At 39.0% G+C, this 23,400-nt stretch overlaps 1 protein-coding gene across 3 annotated transcripts in view; it reads left to right on the top strand.

The window, feature by feature from the left end:
- Window positions 1-23,400, top strand: part of PLPP1 (phospholipid phosphatase 1) — a 92,321-nt gene that overhangs the window by 58,868 nt on the left and 10,053 nt on the right. For all 3 annotated transcript variants that reach the window (XM_012775697.3, XM_012775698.3, XM_012775695.3), the window contains exons 3-4: window positions 1,524-1,804; window positions 14,973-15,030. In XM_012775697.3, coding sequence (XP_012631151.1) covers window positions 1,524-1,804; window positions 14,973-15,030 — 339 coding nt within the window. The remainder of the gene's footprint in view (window positions 1-1,523; window positions 1,805-14,972; window positions 15,031-23,400) is intronic.

Raw genomic sequence — 23,400 nt, 5'->3', positions numbered from 1 at the left:
TTAATATACTTGGTATGTTTTTAATTATCAAAGATCAATTCCATAATGAAATGTTAGAGAAGTCCTTTCTAGCTACTTATCTATTAGGAATTACTGTACCCCCTTAATGGCCTGAGGAGGAAATATGTACTTAAACACAAGGTTTCTGTAGGCGGTCAGGGATAACCCTAAGCAAAATTGTGAAGATATGAGGTCCCTAGAAGTACACATAGTTTTCCTCTTCTGTGACGTGCTCTCAGAAAGGGATGTGATTAATTCATTCACATTAAGGACTATAATGAGGACTGTATTTTTGTGAGGCTTAATGTTTTTAAATTAAGAGTGTTTGCCTTTTAATTGAGGGCAGCACCTTCAATTAAAATTCATTGATCAGCTACTTTGTTTTAAATCACTGTGCGATACCAGCTCTCTATTCAACAATTATGAAATCCTCCTTGCTTTTGTAGAGTTCATAGTCTAGTAGTCAAAGTTATAACATTCTAACTATGGAATTCTAGGACCCATGGAGCCAGATAAGGAAAGAATTTTTGGTATCAGATCTTGAAATACCTTTTAGGAAGCAATCATTTATTTCACTTGTAGTAAGGCTCATCTTGAAGGCAGTTAATCCTCATTAAATGGAAACATGTCAGTGCTTTTTAAAATTGTTTATATAAACTTAAGGTGAAGCAGGGAAACTAGTGTGCATCTCAACTGAAACTTTATTACTTATATTCCCTGTACACAAATTAGCAAGCAGACTATTCTCTGTTTAAGTGTTTATTTTGGTCTTAGGTAGAGAGAGTATCTTACTGTCTTATTTAATCAGCAGATGTTATTATTTATAATGTTGCCATTTTCGTTATTCTTTGAATTTCTCAGGATATTGATTTAACTTGTAAAGCATTTGGAAACCTTTTTATATCTTTAAACTTATGACTCAGAGCTCCCATGTAAAGATTTCCTGGAAGGCAGGACTGGTAGACTCTCAGCTAAATCCCTGCCCTCTGTACCTTTTGGCATCAGTGTTAGATCCTGGCTTTTATATTAGATTTTTTTCTTCCCTGAAACTATTTTACCTTTTATAATATGACGGATGTCTTTGATTCAAAGGAATGTTTGAGAAAATGAAGATGTCAAAAGTACTTATATAGGGAGTTTCTGATTGGGGAAGTGTGTGTTTTTTGCACAAGCCATAGTTTTTGTCCTCCAGGATACATCAGTATCTACTTACTGAAGATCAATTTTATTTTAATACAAGAAAAGAAATAAGGTCTTGTTGTTTCTGGTAGGTTATGAAATGATTTTGGCTGAGCCATGGCTTTGTAAGCAGTGTCCACATTTGATCTGACACCTTTTTTTTTTTTTTTTGTAGTTTCGAGTTAGATATCCTAAATTGACTCCTCAATTGTAAAGAAAAAAAAGTGGTGGAGCTGTTTTTAAAACAGATCATATTGTGATTTACCATTTTCTTTTCTATGTTTTGTTTTGTTTTAAGTGCCTGCTTGCTACTTTAACATACTATTTTTCTGTTTCTTTTTCAGATTGTTCTTGGAGAAACCCTGTCTGTTTACTTTAACCTCTTGCACTCAAATTCCTTTATCAGGAATAACTACATAGCCACTATTTACAAAGCCATTGGAGCATTTTTATTTGGTGCAGCTGCTAGTCAGTCCCTGACTAACATTGCCAAGTATTCAATAGGCAGACTGCGACCTCACTTCTTGGATGTTTGTGACCCAGACTGGTCAAAAATCAACTGCAGTGATGGTTACATTGAAAACTACATATGTAGAGGGAATGCAGAAAAAGTTAAGGAAGGCAGGTGAGTGTTAAATCTTTAATGCTTGTTTTATCTTGTATGTTCTTTGAATAGAAGGTGTCAGTGACTGGACAACAATCCATCTACTAGCTTAAAGAAAGAAGCTAGTGTAATCACTGGGAGGTGAATTGAAATCATGTTTGACCTGATGTCTCTCTCCTCATTCTTTTTTTCTGTTTTATTCCTATCCTCCATTTAAGACCATTTTACTATAGCTCTTTTCATCACCAGTGTATAAGAATGTAAAATGAACCTTATAGATCATTGAGTCCAGGGTCAGTAAACTCTTTCTTAAGACACCAGATAGTAAGTACTTTAGGCTTTGTGGGCCATGTGGTCTCTTTCACAACTATCAAACTCTGCCACTGTAGTAGGAAAGCTGCCATAGACTATACTTGAATGAATGGTAAAACTTTACACAAACTAGTAAAACTTTAGTAAAACTTTACACAAACAGTGGCTGCCCCAGAGGTCGTAGTTTGCTGAACCCTGATGCAGTACAACCATTTATGAAGCTCTGCCAGATCTTCAGTATTCTCAGAGCATATTTTTTTTGTAAGGTGACTTGGTTAAGGTTGTGACAGCTCTAGGTCTTCAGGTTGATAATACATCCACTTTCTATATTCAGGAGTGTTATTAGACATGAATGAAATAGAATGTTTAGAACCTAGAAGGTCCAGCTCCTTTAATTTAGATTGAGGAAATACCAGAGCCCCAAGAACATTAAGTAAAGCCACTAATTAGTAGCAGAGCCAATTGCTCATCTCAGGTTTCAGAATTGTCAGCCTTACTTTTTCTATGTGGTTGACCTTTTTATATTTTAAGATAGGTTAATTTCTCTTAGTTCATCATTTATTAATAACAAATACTTTCTCTGGGTAAAACATCCTTTGATTGTTTTTTTGTTTTTTTTCTTTTTTTCAAGACAAAGTCTCACTTTGTTGCCTGGGCTAGAGTGCTGTGGCATCAGCCTAGCTCACAACAACCTCAAACTTCTGGGCTCAAGCAATCCTCCTTCCTCAGCCTCCAAAGTACCTGGGACTACAAGCATGCACCACCATGCCCGGCTAATTTTTTCTATATACTTTTAGTTGGCCAATTAATTTTCTACTTTTAGTAGAGACGGGGTCTTGCTCTTGCTCAGGCTGGTCTCGAACTCCTGACCTTGAGCGATCCACCCACCTTGGCCTTCCAGAGTGCTAGGATTACAGGCGTGAGCTATGCTATGTGCTGGGGATTCAGTGGTGAGAATATCCTGGCCTGATTGTTTTTTATATATGATTTCCAGACACTTCATTGTCCTCTTGGTTCTCTTGTAAGCAACATAGGCCTGCTAGAAGCTCCTATTTTTTTGCATTTAGTGGGAGTGAAAAAGACACCTTATACAACAAGAGTATACACTATGCTATGTGCTGGGGATTAAGTGGTGAACAAGACATCTGTTGTCCCCATCTTCATGGAGCTTAGTCTAGGAGGGGAGAGTTACATTAAACAAATGATAAGGATGGAAAAGGATTGGGCTGTCTCTGTTGACCAATCTCAGCTGCTTAATCACAAGCATTGTCATCATTTCATCCAGTTGGTTGCAGTAGACATCCCCTGTAATCAATTGACCAGGTTTCATGAATCTGTAGTGGATAATACCAGCACTGGACGACCAAACAGACACCATTAGCTTTTTTTTTTTTTTATGAATATTCAGTTTTGGACTGTGTTCAGCACTTTATCCAGCCATTATGCTAAACACTTGCAGTTGTCAAAATAATCCATTTTCATCACACATAACAATATGGTATGAAAATGGTTTGCCTTTATGTCATGACAGCAAAGAAAGGCAAGCTTCAAGACGATTTCTCTTCTGATGCTCGTTTAATTCATGTAGTACCCATCTATCCAGCAGCTTCTTTACCTGGCTGATTTGTTTCAAATGGTCCAGTATTGTTGGGTTAGTAACGTCAAACCTTGTTGCTAATTCACACATAGGTTGAGAAGGATTCACTTTCACCACAGCTTTGAGCTCATCATTATCCACCTTGGTCTCAGGTAACCTATGTGGCTCATTTTCAAGATTAAAATCACCAAGGGAACTTTTCAAACCATCAGTGTACTGTGCATTCATTAGCCACATCCTTCCCAAACACTTTGTTGATATTTCAAGCTGTCTGTGCAGCATTGGTTCCATGCCAGAACTCATATTCAAAAATAACACGCATTTTTGACTTATCCATGGTTTCACAAAAATTGCTCTAAAAATATGTGAAAGATAATCACAAGCCAAACCATGCATTTGGAAGACTGAGGATGTACTGTCACAATAAAAATAAAACAAGAAGTGTTAAAGTGAAAAATATCAGAGATATCAACTGTCAAACTTAGTACTTAAGGAAATCAGATATTTCATACTCATTAACCTAATATCTTTCCTGGATCAACCAATATAAAATAGACAGGAAAACTCTAATCTTTTCTGTCAGCCAAGGAATTTAAGAAAGTCACTATGGTGATAAGAGTTTACCTGAACTCCAGAGAATGTCATTGTAAATGTTTTTTAAAAGACACAAATTTTTCATACATATATTGTTTCTCTGGTTCAAGTACATAAGTTTTAGTTCAAAATTTTCTTGTGATATTTCTTATCGATGAGATATTTGCTTTTTACACAAGCCACTTTGATAAAATGTGAAATAATTCATTTAAAATGGCATAGAAGGAATTATGTTTTGGTCCTTTTGTGTCAATACTCTCTCTCTCTTCTTAGTGTATGTAAATTGGCTGACATATACTACTGCTGTGATTATGCTTTTGACCTAAGTGCTCTTAGGCTTTTTACCTCAGCCTTTAAAGTTTCCATACTAAATGAACATGTAGTTGTCCTCTTAAAGTCCTGTGTAAGGCCGGGCGCTGTGGCTCACGCCTGTAATCCTAGCTCTTGGGAGGCCGAGGCGGGCGGATTGCTCGAGGTCAGGAGTTCGAAACCAGCCTGAGCAAGAGCGAGACCCCGTCTCTACTATAAATAGAAAGAAATTAATTGGCCAACTGATATATATATAAAAAATTAGCCGGGCATGGTGGCGCATGCCTGTAGTCCCAGCTACCCGGGAGGCTGAGGCAGAAGGATCACTCGAGCCCAGGAGTTTGAGGTTGCTGTGAGCTAGGCTGACGCCACGGCACTCACCCTAGCCTGGGCAACAAAGTGAGACTCTGTCTCAAAAAAAAAAAAAAAAAAGTCCTGTGTAAGGGTTGGGAAAACAACCTCTTTAAAATCGTTATGAATATTTGGAAACCTCAAATTACAGAGGTGTATTCATTAATAATTATTTATAATTTTCAGTGAAAAAATGTCTTGATAAGCTTTGGGGTTCTGAAGCAAGGAGAAAGGAAAATCAGATGTAGAAGTGAAGTTCTAGGAAGGCTTTTTATCTTCTTAGAAAAATGTGATTTCCATCAGTGTTTCCAGAATGAGTCAGTTGTTGCCAGTTTCAGAGCTGTGTAATGTTGGAATGTAACTGTGGCTTTGCATTGCTGTTCTATTGTGGAGTATAGTTTGGCTGGATACAGACTTTTCTATTCCTTTTCTCTTGAATTTTAAGATTCAGAAAGCCAAAAATGCAAAAACATTTTGGTTTAAATATTATCTACAGTTATTAGGATTAGAGCGTAATCTGATCTTTTAACTTTTTTTATCTTCACAGCCTGTCCTCATATAAATTTTTAATTATAAAATTATAATGCTTAGCACTGGGGGAAAAGGGAACATAAGTGCCCCAAATGAGTTGTTTTTGTTGACTTTATAAATGAGTCACAGTTACATGTTAGGATGAAAATATCCTCCTACGATTTTGGTTTTTGGTCTTGATTTTTTCCCATTCTCTTATTTTCTCTCAACCATCCTCCTCTTTCCTGTGTATGTGCACACACACTGTTGGGCTCTGTCTGCTATTACTGATATCACAGGACTTTTACTGGACTTCAGTTGTAGTGGCCATTAGGTCCTAAACATAGGAGTGAGAGCATAAATGAACTTTAATGGAATATTTATTAATTGTTATATCTAGAGAGTTTCTATTCATAGTTTAAAATTAATACTTGAGAATTTAACTTAAAAGGGCTATCCTTGCAACCTTAGAATATCCATTTATTAGGACTGTCCTTGCTTATGCCAATGAGAATGCCATTCTCAGTTTTAAAAAAAGCACTAATGAGCACTGGTAGTTGAGAACTGTAGCTCCCTCACCTGGTCAAGATTCTCTTTAGTAGTGGCTTTCAAACTTTAGCGGTTCATTAGAATCATCTGGAGGGCTTGTTAAAACACATTGCTGGGCCACATTCTCAAGTGCCTGATTCAGAAGGTTTGGGGTGGGGCTTGATCTTGGAACCACACTTTGAGAACCACTGCTTTAGGTCACCTGGATTATGGGAACATGACATTTGTGTGGCATCTATCCCAGAAGGTGGGAGCTGATATTTACCCTGTTAGGTAAGGTGAATTTAAGGTTGTGCACAGCTACCTGGTCTATTTGTGATCCTACAGTATATCAACTATTGGCTGCTTTAAGAGATTCACTTTTTTCTGGCTTTCATTTAAATTGTTTATGTTTAAGTACAAGCTCAGTGTTTCTGATCAATTTTAAGTGACTAATCTCTGGCTGTTATGAATCAGATATTCAATACGAAAGTATTTCTGTTTGGATTTTGGCAGCCTAGTATTAATTGTAGTATATATGATTGAATATAAGAAATAATTTTCCTTATTTAAATGCAATCCATATGCAGGTACATAAAGCTGACGTTTGAGGAAGTACTTTGTAAAATAGTGAAAAACCATTATATCTAGAGTGATTAGCTCTAGTACTTAAGTACCTGGTGAAACCTGCTTTATACTTTGAGAGAATGGATTCTTCTGTATGGTCTAATTGTAGATATTACTGGCTAAGCCTTTATGACTACAAAAATATTCATTTGTTCAGCCTTACCATATTTCTCATGCATGTGTATATCAGTAACTATACAACCTTCTTTTTTTCGTGAGACAGGGTCTCGCTCGTTGCCCAGGCTGGAGTACAGTGGCGTTATCACAGCTCACTGCAGCCTCCAACTCCTGGGCTCAAGCAATCCTCCTGTCTCAGCCTCCCAGGTAGCCTGGACTATAGGCGTGTGCCACCACATGCAGCTAATTTTTCTGTTTTTTGTAGAGGTGGGGTCTCACTTTTGCTCAGGCTAGTCTCGAACTCCTTGCCATAAGCAATCCTCTCACCTCAGCCTCCCTAAGTGCTAGGATTACAGGTGTGAGCCACTGTGTCTGGCCTACAACCTTCATTTTAATCATATACCTATATGATAATAACATATAGAATGAAGAAGGCGATGATTTAAAAAAATTCTTTACTTTATGAAAGGACATTAGTTATTAGTATATTTAAATGGAATGTAACTTAAAGGCCAGTACATCTTTCTAGATCTCTGTTCTGAATGTCATTACCTGATAATTTAGGCCTGTAGCTGTGACTACTTCCTCACCCCTACATCACCCTGACTCTTTTGCCCGAATGTTTCTCACACTGGAGCTGCACTGGGAACACCCAAAGGGTTTGGTAGAGTATGGATTGCTGGGTCTCACTCTCAGAGTTTATTATCGTGGGTCTGGGGTGGGGCCCAAGAATTTGCATTTCTACAACTTTCCCAGATGGTGCTGAGGCTGCTGATTGGAGAACTACTGCCTTAGCCTCTTCCATGAAGTTACTACATTCAACTAATGTCTATTGCTCTCATATCCTATTCACTGTGGGAGCTACCAAACTGTGCATGTTGCTCTTATGGTGCTCACTACATAGATGAGACATGTTTGGAGATTGAGTTCACGATAGTGTGAATGATAGAAAGTGATACATGAGGCCAGGAGCAGTGGCTCACGCCTGTAATCCTAGCACTCTGGGAGGCCGAGGAGGTTCTGATTGCTCGAGGTCGGGAGTTCGAAATCAGCCTGAGCAAGAGCAAGACCCCGTCTCTACTATAAATAGAAAGAAATTAATTGGCCAGCTAATATATATAGAAAAAATTAGCCGGGCATGGTGGCACATGCTTGTAGCCCCAGGTACTCGGGAGGCTCAGGCAGGAGGATCGCTTGAGCCTAGGAGTTTGAGGTTGCTGTGAGCTAGGCTGACACCACGGCACTCACTCTAGCCTGGGCAACAAAGTGAGATTCTGTTTCAAAAAAAAAAAAAGAAAGAAAGTGATGCATGCCTTAAAGATAAAATGCTACCTACAATCAGAGAATGGTAATATTACTTCTAGTTGGAGGAGGCATTTTGGAGGATGAGTAAGATTTGAATGTGTAGAATTGGGATGGAACATGTCTCAGGTCCAGGGATCAATATGATCAAAGGCAGGCAGGCTAGAGGTTTAGGGTCTACAAGTCAGATATTAGAGGGCTTAGAGTAATACTCTAAGGAGTATGAACTGCATGTTGTAGAATATGAAGGGAAGGACTGAGATGTGGAGACCAGTTGGGAGAATGTGATACCAACCCAGGTACAAGGCAATGAAGGGCCGAACCAAGATATCATAGCAGAGCATTTATAGAAATTTAGCAACTCACTTCTGGGGGAGTAAGAGTTTTGCTGAAGTTGAAGAGCAGGGTCCTGGTTAGACAGTGCTACTCAGTCTCCAGGGAATGTGCAGGTAAGGAAATTGACAGTAGCCCATGAGGAGTACAGAAATTTGCTGTACCAAAATGGCACCAGCCTTACCTGGACCAGCTAATTTACTGATTAGCACTCTACTGACTTGTGTGGATCTTGGTTTGACTTCCTGTGATGCTGTTCTCCATTGAGGAAACAGAAAAAGCTTTTGTTGCTAAGGAAATTTTAATGCCTCTCTTTTGGGAGAGTGAGGTTTGGGAAGACATTAGATAATATTATATAATAACATTACAGTCCATTTTTATAGTAAACTTAACCACCCATGCATTGGAGGGAGATATTTTAGGATTGGCTTTATTCTTTTATGTTTGTGTTATGTTAACCATTATTTTTTCTTATGTGATTGATTGCAACTGCCATGTTTTGTTTCTGAGGTAATGTTTGGAAACGTATGAAAAGGACAGGCAATTTTTCAAGACTTTTGGTTTATTGAAGGACAGAAATGCTCCTTTGAAAATTAAGAGATCTTCACACAGGCAGTGGAAAACAGAATTTAGACAATACCTAAACTCTTTCTGTTTATCCTTTGTTGTTGTACCACTTAACCTTTGCTTTGAGAATGTTTTTAAACCTGAATTTTTAAAAATTTCCAAGAGAATATATCTGCCACTTCATCATTATGCTTGAGCATTTTTATTTGCTCAACTAATCTGACTGCCTTTGATCAAAATGTAAAAAGGACTTTTGAGGATTTTGCACACATTATTGAAATGATTGCCAGATGTGTTGGTAAGATGTGTTAGGTTTTGCTTGTTTAAGCTAACACATTTTGACACTCTGCCCAAGATTTCTGACAGAAGAGTGACAATGGAAGGAAGTTAAACTGGATTTCCTAATGCTTCTAGACTTTGATGATAAAGTCCTAATTTCTAACTCACTGTAAGGGAAAAATATATCAGAGGATAAGTTATCAAAATTAGATATCTTATGTGGCTTGGTGTAATTTTTTGTTTTTTTGAGAGAGTCTTGCTCTGTCATCCAGGCTGGAGTGCTGTGACATCAGCCTAGCTCACAGCAACCTCAAACTCCTAGGCTCAAGAGATCCTCCTGCCTCAGCCTCCCAGGTAGCTGGGACTACAGGCACGCGCCACCATGCCGGCTAGTTTTTCTATTTTTAGTAGAGAAGGGGTCTCTCTTGCTCAGGTTGGCCTCGAACTCCTGACTTCAAGTGATTCTCCCTCCCTGGCCTCTCAGAGTGCTGGGATTACAGGTGTGAGCCACTGCACCCAGCCTGACAAATTGGTATTCTCTTAAAATGATTACACATTGGCAGTATCTATTTTTTTCATAGATTAAGTCTAATTTCTTCTTTGTATATTTACTTCACATATTTTGCCACGTATAATCTGTAATTCCTGTTCTTTCTGATGGCTATTCCCCTGCCTGGAGATGGCAGAATTAAAGTTCTTCTTGGGTTTATCTGTCATTCACAAGGGTGAAATCATAGCACATTTGGAAAGAGTTGGGAAGACTCAGATTTGAACCTCAAAGAGATGTGACTTTTGAGCAAGTAACTGAACCTATGCGAGGCTCATTTTCTCTATGTGAGGAGTAGAAATACTGTGTATTAAGTACTTGAATGTACTCAGTGGCTTGTAATAATTACAAGTCTTTTGACAACCTTTCTGCCTTACACTGCTTTAGGGATCAACTTCAGGATGAAGTTTCTTTTAGGGGAATAAAGAAGTCTTCCTAATTTGCAGCAGAGCCAAGTTTGGCATACCCAGGGAAATGGTGGTATAGTAATAATTGGAAACATTTGTGAGCATTGGCCACTATATAATTGAAAGCAAATATCCGTTGCTAAAGTATTGTCTCCTAGTAAATTGATTGATTTTAGATAGCATTTCACTAATTCTAAGTTTTGTTTTTTAAAAAATAACCTTCTGTTTCTGGGAATATGGAGGATTAGAAATGCCTACTGATACAGTTTGACTAAATGCACTAGATAATATATTACACACACATTTGTATGTATTATATATTAAAATATACATAAATATTAAAGCATATATAAATGTTTTTAATAAATACTTCAGCTGGTGGGAGAGCAAAGGAATTTTTCTGAGGCCAGGGTCAGTTAGTATCACCCATCCAGTGTGGTCTCTGCAAGTATCTGGCCGTTCCTGGTAGCCTAGAGCCTGAGCAGTGAATATGGGGCACAGGACGTAAAGAGTGAGTTTGGAAGAGAGTAGGAAGATACATAGGAAACACATGGATAATACGAGGACTCCCAGAGGGCAGCATCCTCCCAGTAGGGGCTATTAAAAAGAATTCTTAACCACAAGATCACAACTCACACTGGACTGCAGCCAGAATTCATATTATTTGGTTAAAAAAAGGAAGTCCTGAAGTTTAAAGTGGGTTGGTAGTGAACCCAAATCTCTGGAAAAACTCTCTCTAAATCACGACCTCTAAGATTTCCCACAGAGAAGAGTCCCAGATGCCTGAGCTCATATTCTAATATAAATGAACATATATAATACCCCAAGTGAGAGTAAATACAACAAATTACATAAACTCTCAAAGGTTGCAGGTATTAGAATTACCATATAGAATATAAAATAAATATATTTACTGTGTAGACTAAAACAAGAGGAGATGGAAAATATGTGGGATGAAGAGAATCAAAATTGACCAGACAGGCTTGAAAAAGAACTGAAGTGATCTATAAATGACACATATGTAGTAATTTAAAATTTAAAGAATAGAATATTGATTAAGTAGACTAGGCACAGTGAAACAGAGGACAAAATGAAAGACCTAAAGAGACCAAGATTAAAATACAGAAGAAAGGTTAAGAGACATGGAGGGGCAGAACAAAAGGTCTTATGGAGGATATGCGATATGCAGTATTCAAAGATACAATGGCTAAGAACTTTCCAAAATAGGTAAAGTATACAAATCTTCACTTATATGAAACCAATGAATACTCAACCAGATAAATACAAAGAAATCCCTACTAGATACATGATAGTAAAACTTCAGAATATTGGTGAGGGTGAGAGGAGTAAGCAGTTACAGAGAAAAGACAGATAACCCCCAAGGAATGGCAGACAGATGGCTTAAGTTTTAACAGCAAAAGTAGAAGCCAGAAAATGATGTAATGATAGCCTTGAAGTGATGAGAAAAAAAATCATCATCCTAGAATTTGTACTTGGGAAAACTGTCATTCAAGAATGAATGCGAAATAAGATATTTTCAAACTAAAAGAATACCTGGCTGGGTATGATGGCTCACGCCTGTAATCCCAGCACTTCAGGAGGCCGAGGCAGGAGGCTTGTTTCAGGCCAGGAGTTCAGAAGTTTGAGACCAGCATGGGCAACATAGCAAGCCCTGTCTCTGCACAAAAAATACAAAAAATTAGCCAGGTTTGGTGCCACATACCTGTAGTCCTAGCTACTTGGGAGACTGAGGCAGAGGAGGATCACTTGCGTCTAGGAGTTGGAGGTACAGCAAGCTATGATCACATCACTGCACTCCAGCCTGGACGATGGAGTGAGACCTTGTCTCAATTTAAAAAAATAATAACTAAAAGTATAACTTTTGTACTTTGTAACTTTGGAGAGTGGGGAGAAGAAGAAAGTTGGGTGATGGAGAAGAGCAGAGAGATGGATGATTTGCTGGGTTCTTTGTGATTTAACATCCTTATGATACCAAATTAAGACTTTAGAAGTTGATTGCTTCTGAGAACTGATAAAGGCTGGATTTGGTCATCTTCGCAATTTATAGGGCCCAACACGGATGTGGATGTTGGAGTACAGAGATGGAAGAATGCTGAATTGGGGTGGGAACTCACAGACACTGGGGGTAGGGAGATGGGGCAATGAATGCTCTTGAAGGGCATGATACAGAGTTCAGGCTGAATTTAATCAGCTATCCCAGAAGGGGGTTCTCAGGCTGACAAATGTGAGGAAAAAAACGCATCATAAATTTGTCATTTGGTATAGAATTCTATTCATAGTAAGTTATGTGGTCAAAACCAGTCTACTTGCCAATTGAAGCTTGCTAGTGTTTAGTAGACCATCCCCCATAGTTAATGAAAACAGTAGCATTTCAAAATACATTTTTATCTCTGCAGATTTTCTTTCTGAATAGATTTTCCTCAGATTTGATGGAAAGCTGGCTTAAATTGTTAGTGTACTGTCTCTACCTTCATCAGAGAGGCTATAATGAAGTGAGATGGTAGTCTAGGATTGGTTCAAGTCTAAGATTGGTTAAATCTAAGGGCAGGGTTCTTGGGTTAGGGCCAAAATGTAAACATTTCATTTGCGGTCACTATGATGAAAACTCCATTTGGACTATTCCTTGGGTTTTATTAAATTATTTACAAATACAAATATTTAGTTCATTTATAAATTATGGACATAATAAGATACCTTTAGGGGCTGTATCTCTCAGAGACTCCAATGAAGAGTTAGATTTGTATAGAATATGAATAATTTGAATTTATATTTTTCATGCTTTATTCTTTTAATTTTCTTTTTAATAGAAATGGAAGTCCATATTACTATGATGTGCTTGATAAGTTACTATGAGTAAAGACTTAGAAACTGAGATTGAATATAATTTTCGCTTTGTTTTTAATCCAAGTATGTCAAAGTCATAACCAGACTCCTTTGCTGATTCTATACAGAATAAAATCTATTTTTGTATTCATAATAAACTGAAAACATTTTGTTTTCAACTTATGAAATCACCCTATGGCTGATTCAGAGCTGTTTAAAACTATTATTAATAATATTAGTTTGTCATTTATGATTTTGTGGCACAATGTATAAGATTTAGTGAAACTTGCTTGGCTTTGAGAATATTTCTGTGATCATGGTTATATTGGCTCGATGGGCTTTGACAGTCCTTCAGAGTGGCTTTTATTAACTTGTAGGCTCTTCAATAAAACTTACTGAAACTAACTATAAAACATACAGAACTCTGTTCTAATTATTGAGTTTAAATTAAGAATTTTAGGCTGGGCATGGTGACTCACACCTATAGTCCTAGCACTTTGGGAGGCCTAGGCTAGAAGATTGCTTAAGCCCAGGATTTCATGACCAGCCTGGGCAACAGCAAGATCCCATCACTACTAAAACATCATCTGGGGATTGTGGTACATGCCTGTAATCCCATCTACTTGAGAGGCGAGGCAGGAGGATTGCTTGAGCCCTGGAGTTTGAGGCTTCAGTGAACTATAGTTGGGCCACTGCATTCCAGCCTGGGTGACAGAGCAAAACCCTGTCTCTAAAAACTAAAATAAGAATTTGTATTGATCCATCCTCTGGGGTCAAATAGTAAGGCTAACACGTGATTTATTTTTCTTGTTTTATATAGATTAAACCCAGAAAATTATTAGGTTTAATTTTATAATTCCTGGTTCGCACAGGAAGTTAGAAGATTCTCTTTCTTAGGAATGTATCTGATTACAAAAAAGATAATCAAAATTCTTGGTAGACACATCATCAGTATATACTTAAATAATTGTTATTTTCCCACCTACCATCAGTTACCAAACATATACACATAACTTTCTGGTATGAGTTTTAGGAGTCTTTTCTCTTCTCTGAATCCAGGGAACCAACATCTCCCTTAAATTCATTTTGAATAAGGCAGAGTACACTAAGTAAAATAGTTGACGGTCTGTCCCTCTTGTTTTTGTTGTTATTCTTCTGTAGCAAAAGCAGTCAGGAGATGCATTCTCATTTGCATGGGCATCTTTTCATAGCATACTTCTACTGTACCTAATTTACATGCCTTTTCTGCATCAATGGCCAATTCTATGTAAGCAGAACTTAGATCTTGAATGTTACTGAACTTGCTTTTTCTTTTTCAGAGTGCTGTAAAATTAAGTTTTGTGAGCATTCTCTTTTTTAGGTGGAAAGAAGATACTCAGATGTTTATAGAATATAACATTGAAAAAGGTGATTCATCTAGTGCAGTACTGCCAGTGCACAATTTTAAAATAAATATCAAACAAAAGCATTTAATGTATAAGGCAAGATGTGTACCCATTTGAAACACTAAAATATTAATATGGGTGGAAAAAAGTAATCCAACTTCTGGGTGTTCCAAAGGAGGTTATTACATTATTCAGGGCCTAACACTGCAAGTGGAAAAAAACCTTTAATCATGGTCACATAAATTTATATGTAGTGAAGTCAAGGTCATTTATGCCAGTTATGGCTTGTCAAGTATTACTCTTCCAACATCTATAGAAATGCTTGGCAAGTTTGTTCTCATGATTCATCCATCCTGAGAGTTTCGATAAAATGATACTGTCTAGAAATGGGACCTCATATCCTTCTTGGACTCTTTAATGTTTGTGTCCTAATTGTCCCCCTACCTTAACTCTTCTAATATCTAAAGGTGTGGAGAGAGGGAGCTATGTGTACCCTGAAGATAATGAGGTGATTTATGAAATAAAGAATATTCTCAGCCTCCAGGAGATAAAATTGACATTTCTCCTCCTTCTCTTCTAGGTTGTCCTTCTACTCAGGCCACTCTTCATTCTCCATGTACTGCATGCTGTTTGTAGCAGTAAGTACTCTGCGTCTGTTGATGGTTGGGTTATGTGCTATGTAGAATTAATATGTTCAGCATCAGTGTCGTCTCCTGTGCTGATAAATTAGCAAGTGGCAGAAGCCTAAACAGACAATCAGTAAGTCTGTAACTAATGGGCTAAGAATGAGTTAATGTGTGCCTGTACTTCGGGACTCTCTGAAGTGGTGTTCTGGAACACACAGACAGCTTCTGTACAATCACTGATCAGAAGGGCCAGGCCAAGGGGACTGCTGCTGCCTGCTAACTTCCTCCCTGACTGGGAGCTGCTCTCCTCATCTGCAGCTGGACACACGCAGCAGCTGGCTGGTCTGAACACACAGCAGAGCCGCTCTCCTCCTAGGCTCTGCTGTGGTAAGGAGTTGAGTTTCAACCATTGGAATTGAAGGCAGCTGTCCTTGCTCCTATTTGAGCAGGCTTTGTTTTTCATCCATTTTCTGAAACATTTCCCAGACTGTTTTGCAAAGGACCAGAAAGGTTTCAACTTCTAGGAGAGGCAGTTGCTGCTTCAGAAGCCTGTCATCTATACCAGCAGTCCCCAGCCTTTTTGGCACCAGAGACCAGTTTCATGGAAGACAATTTTTCCACAGACCTGGGAAAGGGGATGGTTTGGGGATGATTCAAGCACATTACATTTATTGTGCAGTCAAACCTCTCCGCTAATGATAATCTGTATTTGCAGCCGCTCCCCAGTGCTAGCATCACCACCTCAGATCATCAGGCATTAGGTTCTCATAAGGACTCTGACTCAGGCAGGCCAGAGGCAATATAGGTAACCTAAACATTTATACCCCCGTAATATTCTGAAATAAAAAATATATGTATTAAAAAAAAGATTCTCATAAGGAGTGTGCAACCTAGATCCCTCGCGTGCAGTTTACAGTAGGATTCACACTCCTGTGAGAAGCAGTGGGGAGGGCTATAAATACAGATAAAGCTTTACTAGCTTATCTGCCATTGCCTGCTGCTGTTTGGCCTGTTTCCTAACAGGCCATGACCTGTACTGGTCTGAGGGTTTGGGGACAGGGGTGGGGGTGAGGGTGGGAACCACAAGGGTGGTAGGGGGGTAGTGTTGGGGACCACAGATCTATACAACTTCCAGGTCCAATCTTAATGCTAACCTGTAGAGCAGCCCGTGGATTTGCATTTGCATGATACAGAGTTGCAGTGAGGAGTTACAAAAGATTTGTACCCACATTTTGCAAGTCAAACTAGAGATGTAATATATTGTGTTGTTTTAAATTTTTTTATTTTTATTTTTTATTTTTTGTGTGTGTTGCTCAGGCTAGAGTGCCGTGGCATCAGCCTAGCTCACAGCAACCTCAAACTCCTGGGCTCAAGCAATCCTTCTGTCTCGGCTTCCTGAGTAGCTGGGACTACAGGCATGTGCCACCATGCCCGGCTAATTTTTTCTATTAGTATATATATATATTTAGTTGGCCAATTAATTTCTTTCTATTTTTAGTAGAGACAGGGTCTCGTTCTTGTTCAGGCTGGTTTCGAACTCCTGACCTTGAGCGATCCACGCACCTCGGCCTCCCAGAGTGCTAGGATTATAGGCGTGAGCTACCGCACCTGGCCTAGTTTTTCTGAGAGTAACTAATGGAAGGCTTTAGGACACAAGCCAGGGATCTTTAAAGGTCATTTTTAATTGATTTTTATTTTTTATAATGTTCTTTCTCTCTATTTATATATAAAATATCATTTATAAAAAAAATATATATATATAGTATACATATAGCATTATCAACATTTTGGGGGAAAAGAGAAGAGGGGAGAAGTTCTCTACCCTAACAAACTAGCTGTCATTTTTGTGTCTTACTTTTCTTTATAAGTAGATTTTATTAAGTTGTGTATTATGTAAATTTGCAGTTTCCTGATTTTTTCCTTTGATCACATTAAGTGCTATATGAGGATTTAATGCTAAAATTAAAAATTCATGATATGTAATATTACGGATAGACTAATGATGTTATAGCCCAACTAGATTCATTGCTCACTGTTCTAGAGGAAGCCAGTACACTGAGACAGCAGTGGTTACAGCAGGGGAAGAATTAAATATCACAGGTGCCATGTGAGGAGATGGGAGAAAGTTCTCATATTCATCTCTCCAAGAATTTGGAAGAAAGGGTTTTTAAAGATAGTCTGGTGGGCAAAGGGCTAGACAGTTGGGTCTGTTGATCGGGTGGGTTCAGGGTGGAACCACAGAGTTGTAGAAATTGTCTTTTTTGCTGAGTTAGTTTTTGGGTGGGGGTCACAATATTACAGTTCTTGGGTGGGTCAGCCGTTCCACCAGACGGAATGCAAGGCCTGGAAGATCTCTCAAAAACTAGCCTTAGGTTTCACAATGGTGATATTATCTATGGGAGCAATGAAGAAGGCTAAGAATCCTTAGGACCATCAGCTTTGTGACCCCTAAATATAATAAGCAATTATAGGAAAGCAAGCTAGGGAACAATGGCTTGTTATATATATAATTCCCCTACCACAATTCCCACCTCGTGGCCAGTTATTAATTTTTAAAGGACGGTTTCAATGAAAGTTAGTTTGGTCTTAGAATTTAAAATAAATTTTATTAGAATCTTTTATTTGAAAAATCAAATTCTAAACATTAAAAGAATATAAAAATTATAGATGTGTTACATAAAATTCAAATCCACAACTTCAGACCATGACAACAGAGCCAATTTTCAAAGCTTTCTTCTTATGTTACTTTAATTTTGTGAGGAAGCATTGGGTTCTGATTCAGCAGAATTTAAGGCTTCCTTTTTAAGGCAAACATCTAAATGTTCTTGTCGTTAGATGTGGAAATGTGACTTATTTGAAGGTGCTTCACAGCAAATACTATTCTAACATTTCTGTTCAGTTATCTTATTAGGAAAAATCAGCATTCCTTCTAAAGGAAGCCAAATATATATATATATATATTTTTTTTTTTTTTTTTCTTTTTAAATAGAGTATGGGTACTGGGGCAGAGTGGAAAGGCCAGGCTGTGGCTCCAGCCATTAATATCCTGAGGCCTTTCCCCAAAGCATGAGCTTGTGACTATACCAAGTGGCTTTTCAATGTATGGAAAGGCTTTGTATGCCCTGGAGCTAGACCTCACCGGAAAATGAAGTTTATTGAGGAAGGACCAGATAGATTTACAGAGCAACACGCCTGTAATCCTAGCACTTTGGGGCAGATGGCTTGAGGTCAGGAGTTTGAAACCAGCCTGAGCAAGAGCAAGACCCCCGACCCCGTCTCTACTATAAATAGAAAGAAATTAATTGGCCAACTAATATATATAGAAAAAATTAGCCGGGCATGGTGGCACATGCCTGTAGTCCCAGCTACTTGGGAGGCTGAGGTAGTAGGATTGCTTGAGCCCAGGAGTTTGAGGTTGCTGTGAGCTAGGCTGACACCATGGCAGTCACTCTAGCCTGAGCAACAAAGCGAGACTCTGTCTCAAAAAAAAAAAAAAAAGATTTACAGAGCAAGATACAGGTTTACAGAGTAAGAACAAGGTATGTCTGCTCCAAATGAACAGGCCCCACTGTCGTAACAAGAGGGCCCCAGGACATAGGGCAGCTTTTTTGATTTGTAATTCACTCACCTGTGTGTGTCAGTGTCTAAGTCCTTCTTTATGAGAGATCTAGGAATCTGAGTTTTGGTGAATGTTGATTTGCATTTTAAAATACTTCTTTGAAGCTTTCAAATGATCCCCATGAAATAAGAGATAAGGGATGAGTGCCTTGGGAGGGGCTGCTGTGGTCTGTGAGGGGGTCTCCGGTAATCAGGCTCCCTTGCTTTTTGGTCGATGACATCGTCTGAACCCTAGTCCATTTGTTTTGAAAGAGGTCAGGTGACACAGATAGCTGGAAGTAAAATGGCAGTCAGGAAGTGACTGACAGGTAACTCTGGCCCACTGTTTTTAATTTTAAAGAAAATTCTCGGACATATCATATTCCATATTTTATCATTTTCTGTTCTTTTTCCTTGACCCTTCTTGAAACATCTGTTACAGCTATATATTCATGTCAAATGGAGACTTGTGCTGAGGGCTCTTTTGTGAAATATGAAATTAGAGAAGATGAAGTTAGTGTATAGAGGGCCTCATTAGCAGGCCTGCTCTGTGGACATGCAGGAACGCAGGAGGAGGAGGCAAGTTAGAGGCACAAGTTCAGGGAAAATTACCTCAACTATATAGTTTGGTAATTGGGTCGGTAAGAGCCATTTAGATATAAAGTTATAATGATAAAAAAAGAGTTTCAGATAAATAGGTTTGTTGTAGACCAAGGCCTTCTGGAGAAGGAAGCAGGTCAAAGCAACTATGCACTGCATTTCACTGACTCTAGACAGTGGAAATATTTGCTTGATGTGGATGTAGGCCCAGCTTTGATTTCAGCCCTGAATACACAGATGTCTCCTTGCTTTCCAGCTTGCACATTTATGTTCAACATTTAACCTCCGCCTCCCCACCCCCAAATTCCTTAGGCAGTGACTCATCTTGTTTCCCTGGGCATCTTGGCATCATGGGTCAGTCCCAGATTTGGGTGGAGAAACAGTCATTTAAATCCTCTCTGAGGATAGTCTTTGATAGCCAAAATTTCCCTGTCAATTCCTTACACCAAGACATTAACTTCTAGTTAAAAATGTCTCTTAAAGAAAATGCCCTGACTCTTGTTCTCCTCTGGCAGGCAGCCCTGGCCTGTGGTGCCAAGAGAGTCGGCATCAGCGAAAGCCTCTTAGGCTGGTGGGAACCCAGGGTGGGACTGCTTTGCGCATAGCCAGTTTATGTGCTCAGCAATCCCCTTGAACTTGGCCAAATGCCAAAGATTCCAAATTTATTTGATTATTCAGGAGAGCGGCCATGGTACGATACTGTCTTTTTTTCAATACAGTGAGGAATGTAATATAACACTTTTCTGGAGATCATTCTATTGAGGCTGAAACCCCAGATTGTTTATATTACTGCCTGTTCTGAAATTCCTCTCACTATCTGTGCTTCAGTCTCCTCCCTGCCACAAAACACTTCTCATCCGGGCCTTGCCCCCTCCCCTGTGTTAAGACAGTGCTGCCCACCTATCTAAGTCTTACTCAGACTCTCACACCACCCACTTTCCTCAAGATTCATACAATCTCTCATTTAGCATTGACCATATGCTACCCAGCATTGTTGATATTTCATGATGATGTTTCCCAAACTGTGGATTGATGCCGGGCACCGGGCAAATGATGAACAATTCCATGGCCTCAGTTTAGTCTTCCCAGGGCTTCCATTTCACCACCTTCAGGATTCATGGAGTTCCTAAATTTAGATCTTGAATGAATCCCACCTTAAAATTAGTCTTGCCTTACAGTATTCTGGCCAGATCTGTCATCAAATGTAGGTAGAACAATCAATTTCAATTTAGTTTGCCTGTGTTAGTCTTAAAAGCAGTCTTTCCAAACAAGTAGACCAAGGTATATTTCTTTGTGTTGAGCAGCTGTTGTTAGTCTAGTTCAGGGGTTGGCCAGGTTTTTCAGCAAAAGATCAGATGATAAACATTTAGGCTTTGTAGGTCACATAACTCTTTAAAAATGTGAAAACCATTCTTAGTTTGCACGCTGACCCCTTGACTATAGTTTAAAATGGAAAAAAAAACACTCTTATTTTAAGAATAGAATATTAAGAGACTATGAGATCATCATATTTTGTAGTTAAGAAATGTTAACAAGGTTAGTTAAGGAAAGGCAAAATAAAAATAAACTGGTTTCAAAAAATACCTTGTTCAACAATCAGATTTATTTTAAAGGTGAGATACTATAATTAGATCTTTTACTGGAAGCTAAATGTTTGAGAAATTTCAACCAAAAATAGTTATATCCTACCTGTCTTGGTTCGGGGTGCTGTAACTATGACAGAGAGGGTGGCTTACAAACAACAGAAAGTTATTCGTTGGTCTGGAGGCTGGATTTCTGAGATCAGGGTACCAGCATGGTTGGGTTGTGGTGAGGGCTCTCCTTCAGGATGTAGACTGTCTTCACACAGTGGAAGGGGAAAGGGGGCTCTCCAGAGTCCCTTGTTAGGGCATTAATCCCATCCATGGGGGTTCTGCCCCTTGTGACCTAATCATCTACCAAAGGCCCCACCCCCCTAATCCCATCACCTTGGCAATTAGGATTTCAATACATGAATTTTGGGGGGATGCAAACATTAATGCTGTAGCACTATCATTCAGTGATAGTGAAATAATGAAAGAATGCATAAGTAGTATCTCAAAATTTTTCATTTTCTGATTTTAAAAAATAATATTTACATGAAAGAAAAAAATGACATACCCTCTAAGTTTTTTCTGATACGGCCCTATGCAATGAAAAGTCTTTCATTTATTTTGACTGAGTCTTCCTTGTGCACTTTGTAAAACTATGGTAAGGCTCTTCACCAAGTGGACCCACAAGTGTTGGATACTGTTTGGATTAGGAGGAAGGCCTCTGCTCTTCTCAGTGAAACATTTTGCTGGCTGCAGGTGAAACGGCCAGTTTTTTACAGCCCTCCTTTCTGGGCTGGAACATCTGGTTATTTTGAGCAGATTGGCTCCTGCTATCCTTATTACCCTAAGGAATAGAAAATTGCCTGTTGAATTTCCAGTAATATCCTAGCTAAGAAGCTTTTGTTTATTTCTTTAAAATTATTAGGGCCAGTAGCTTGTCTCCATCATATTTTTTTTCTTCTTTTTACTCACCAATGTACTAACAAAGATGTCTCCATCATGTTTTCAGTGGAAAGCTTTACTTTTGCTAAGAGAGACAAGACCCTTGACCCTACACCGAACAGCAAGACTTACCTGGGGTTTCCATGAGGGGTCACTGTATGATGAGAGATTCTAGCCTCCGGAGCCCTTCCAGTCCTAATATTCACTTTTCTGGTGAAGCAAGCTCCAAAGTAGGAGATTCACAGTTAGAAATAAGAGAAAGGGTGGAAAGGGCAGAAGAAGCCTCCCCCTGTGTTACTGCAGGGACAGCTCCATGAAGGCCGGATGCAGAATGGCAAGGGGGACATGGAGGAAAACTAATGGAGCTGACAGGACTGCCAGTTGCTTGCAGAGGGTTTCGTAACCAGGGCAGTCACTAAAGCTCACGTCAACAGAGGAGGACTTCCTGGATGACCAGAAACCCTACCTGGAAGAGCGGCTCAGGAAGCTTATTGTTCATGTTGCTCTTCATGAAGGCAGAACCCCCACCCAGGTCCAGTAGCGATGCCTGGTTTCAGTGAGGGCATCCTGGAGGATATTGGTAGATTTCTAAGGCTAATTCTTAAACTTGTTTCTGCTTTCTAAAACTGGGCTGTGTACAATGAGTGGTATTATTTGATTTGCTCTGAGCTCTTACTTTGAGTTACCATCTAGAAAAGTTCAGCTATAGAAAGTTCAAGTATTTCTCCTAATGGAAAAATACAGGGAAAAGTACAGATAGGCCTAGCTATAGTTTCCTTCAGAGGCCTTGTGGTAGACTTCCTCTTCATAGTTACTTCCTGTGGTATTTGTATATATAGTCCCTTTTAACAGATTAAAATGGGGGAAGAGGAATGTGAAGGTTAGTGAAGTATATGATGTATTATTTTTCCTGTTAACTCTTCTTCATTCTAAATTTGTGTCTCCTGAAAATCCACATGTCTCTCCCTTTCTGCTTGTTCTGGAGTTATTTTCCTTTACATAATAGCAGGGATACACTAGTGGCAGGCTCAGGTGTTGCTTTTATAAATATGACTGTTACTCTTTTTTGAGACAGTCTCTCACTCTGTTGCCCTGACTAGAGTGCTGTTGTGTCAGCCTAGCTCACAGCAACCTCAAACTCCTGGGCTCAAGCAATCCTTCTGCGTCAACCTCCCAAGTAGCTGGGACTACAGGCATGCGCCACCGTGCCTGGCTAATTTTTTCTATATATTTTCAGTTGGCCAATTAATTTCTTTCTATTTTCTCACTCTTGCTCAGGCTGGTTTCAAACTCCTGACCTTGAACAATCCTCCCGCCTCGGCCCCCCAGAGTGCTAGGATTATAGGCATGAGCCACTGCGCCAGGCCTGTTACTCTTGAAAGCATTTCAGGACAGTGTTCAAATTTGTGAGCAGGGGTAGATAGTAGAGGGGGCAGTCCTTTTTAAGCAAGGAAAAAAAGCCTTTTTGAACAGGGCAGCTAACTGAGGGTTCTCCCCCATCCATTCTTCTTGTGTCATAATTCTTAATTCTTATATTAATAATAATTAATAATTCTTGTATTAATAAATACCTTTTGCTTCCCCTTTTAAAAACTCAGCTACTACTGCAAATCCCCCTCAGCATAGTTCTCTGGATTAGGCTCTCTTTTCTATCTTTCCATAGTGGCTGTAC

This window comes from Microcebus murinus, chromosome 11 (genome assembly GCF_040939455.1).
Source record: "Microcebus murinus isolate Inina chromosome 11, M.murinus_Inina_mat1.0, whole genome shotgun sequence".
NCBI lineage: Eukaryota > Metazoa > Chordata > Mammalia > Primates > Cheirogaleidae > Microcebus > Microcebus murinus.
Note: the sequence above shows the minus strand (reverse complement) of the source record. Positions and strands in the feature narration are given on the sequence as shown.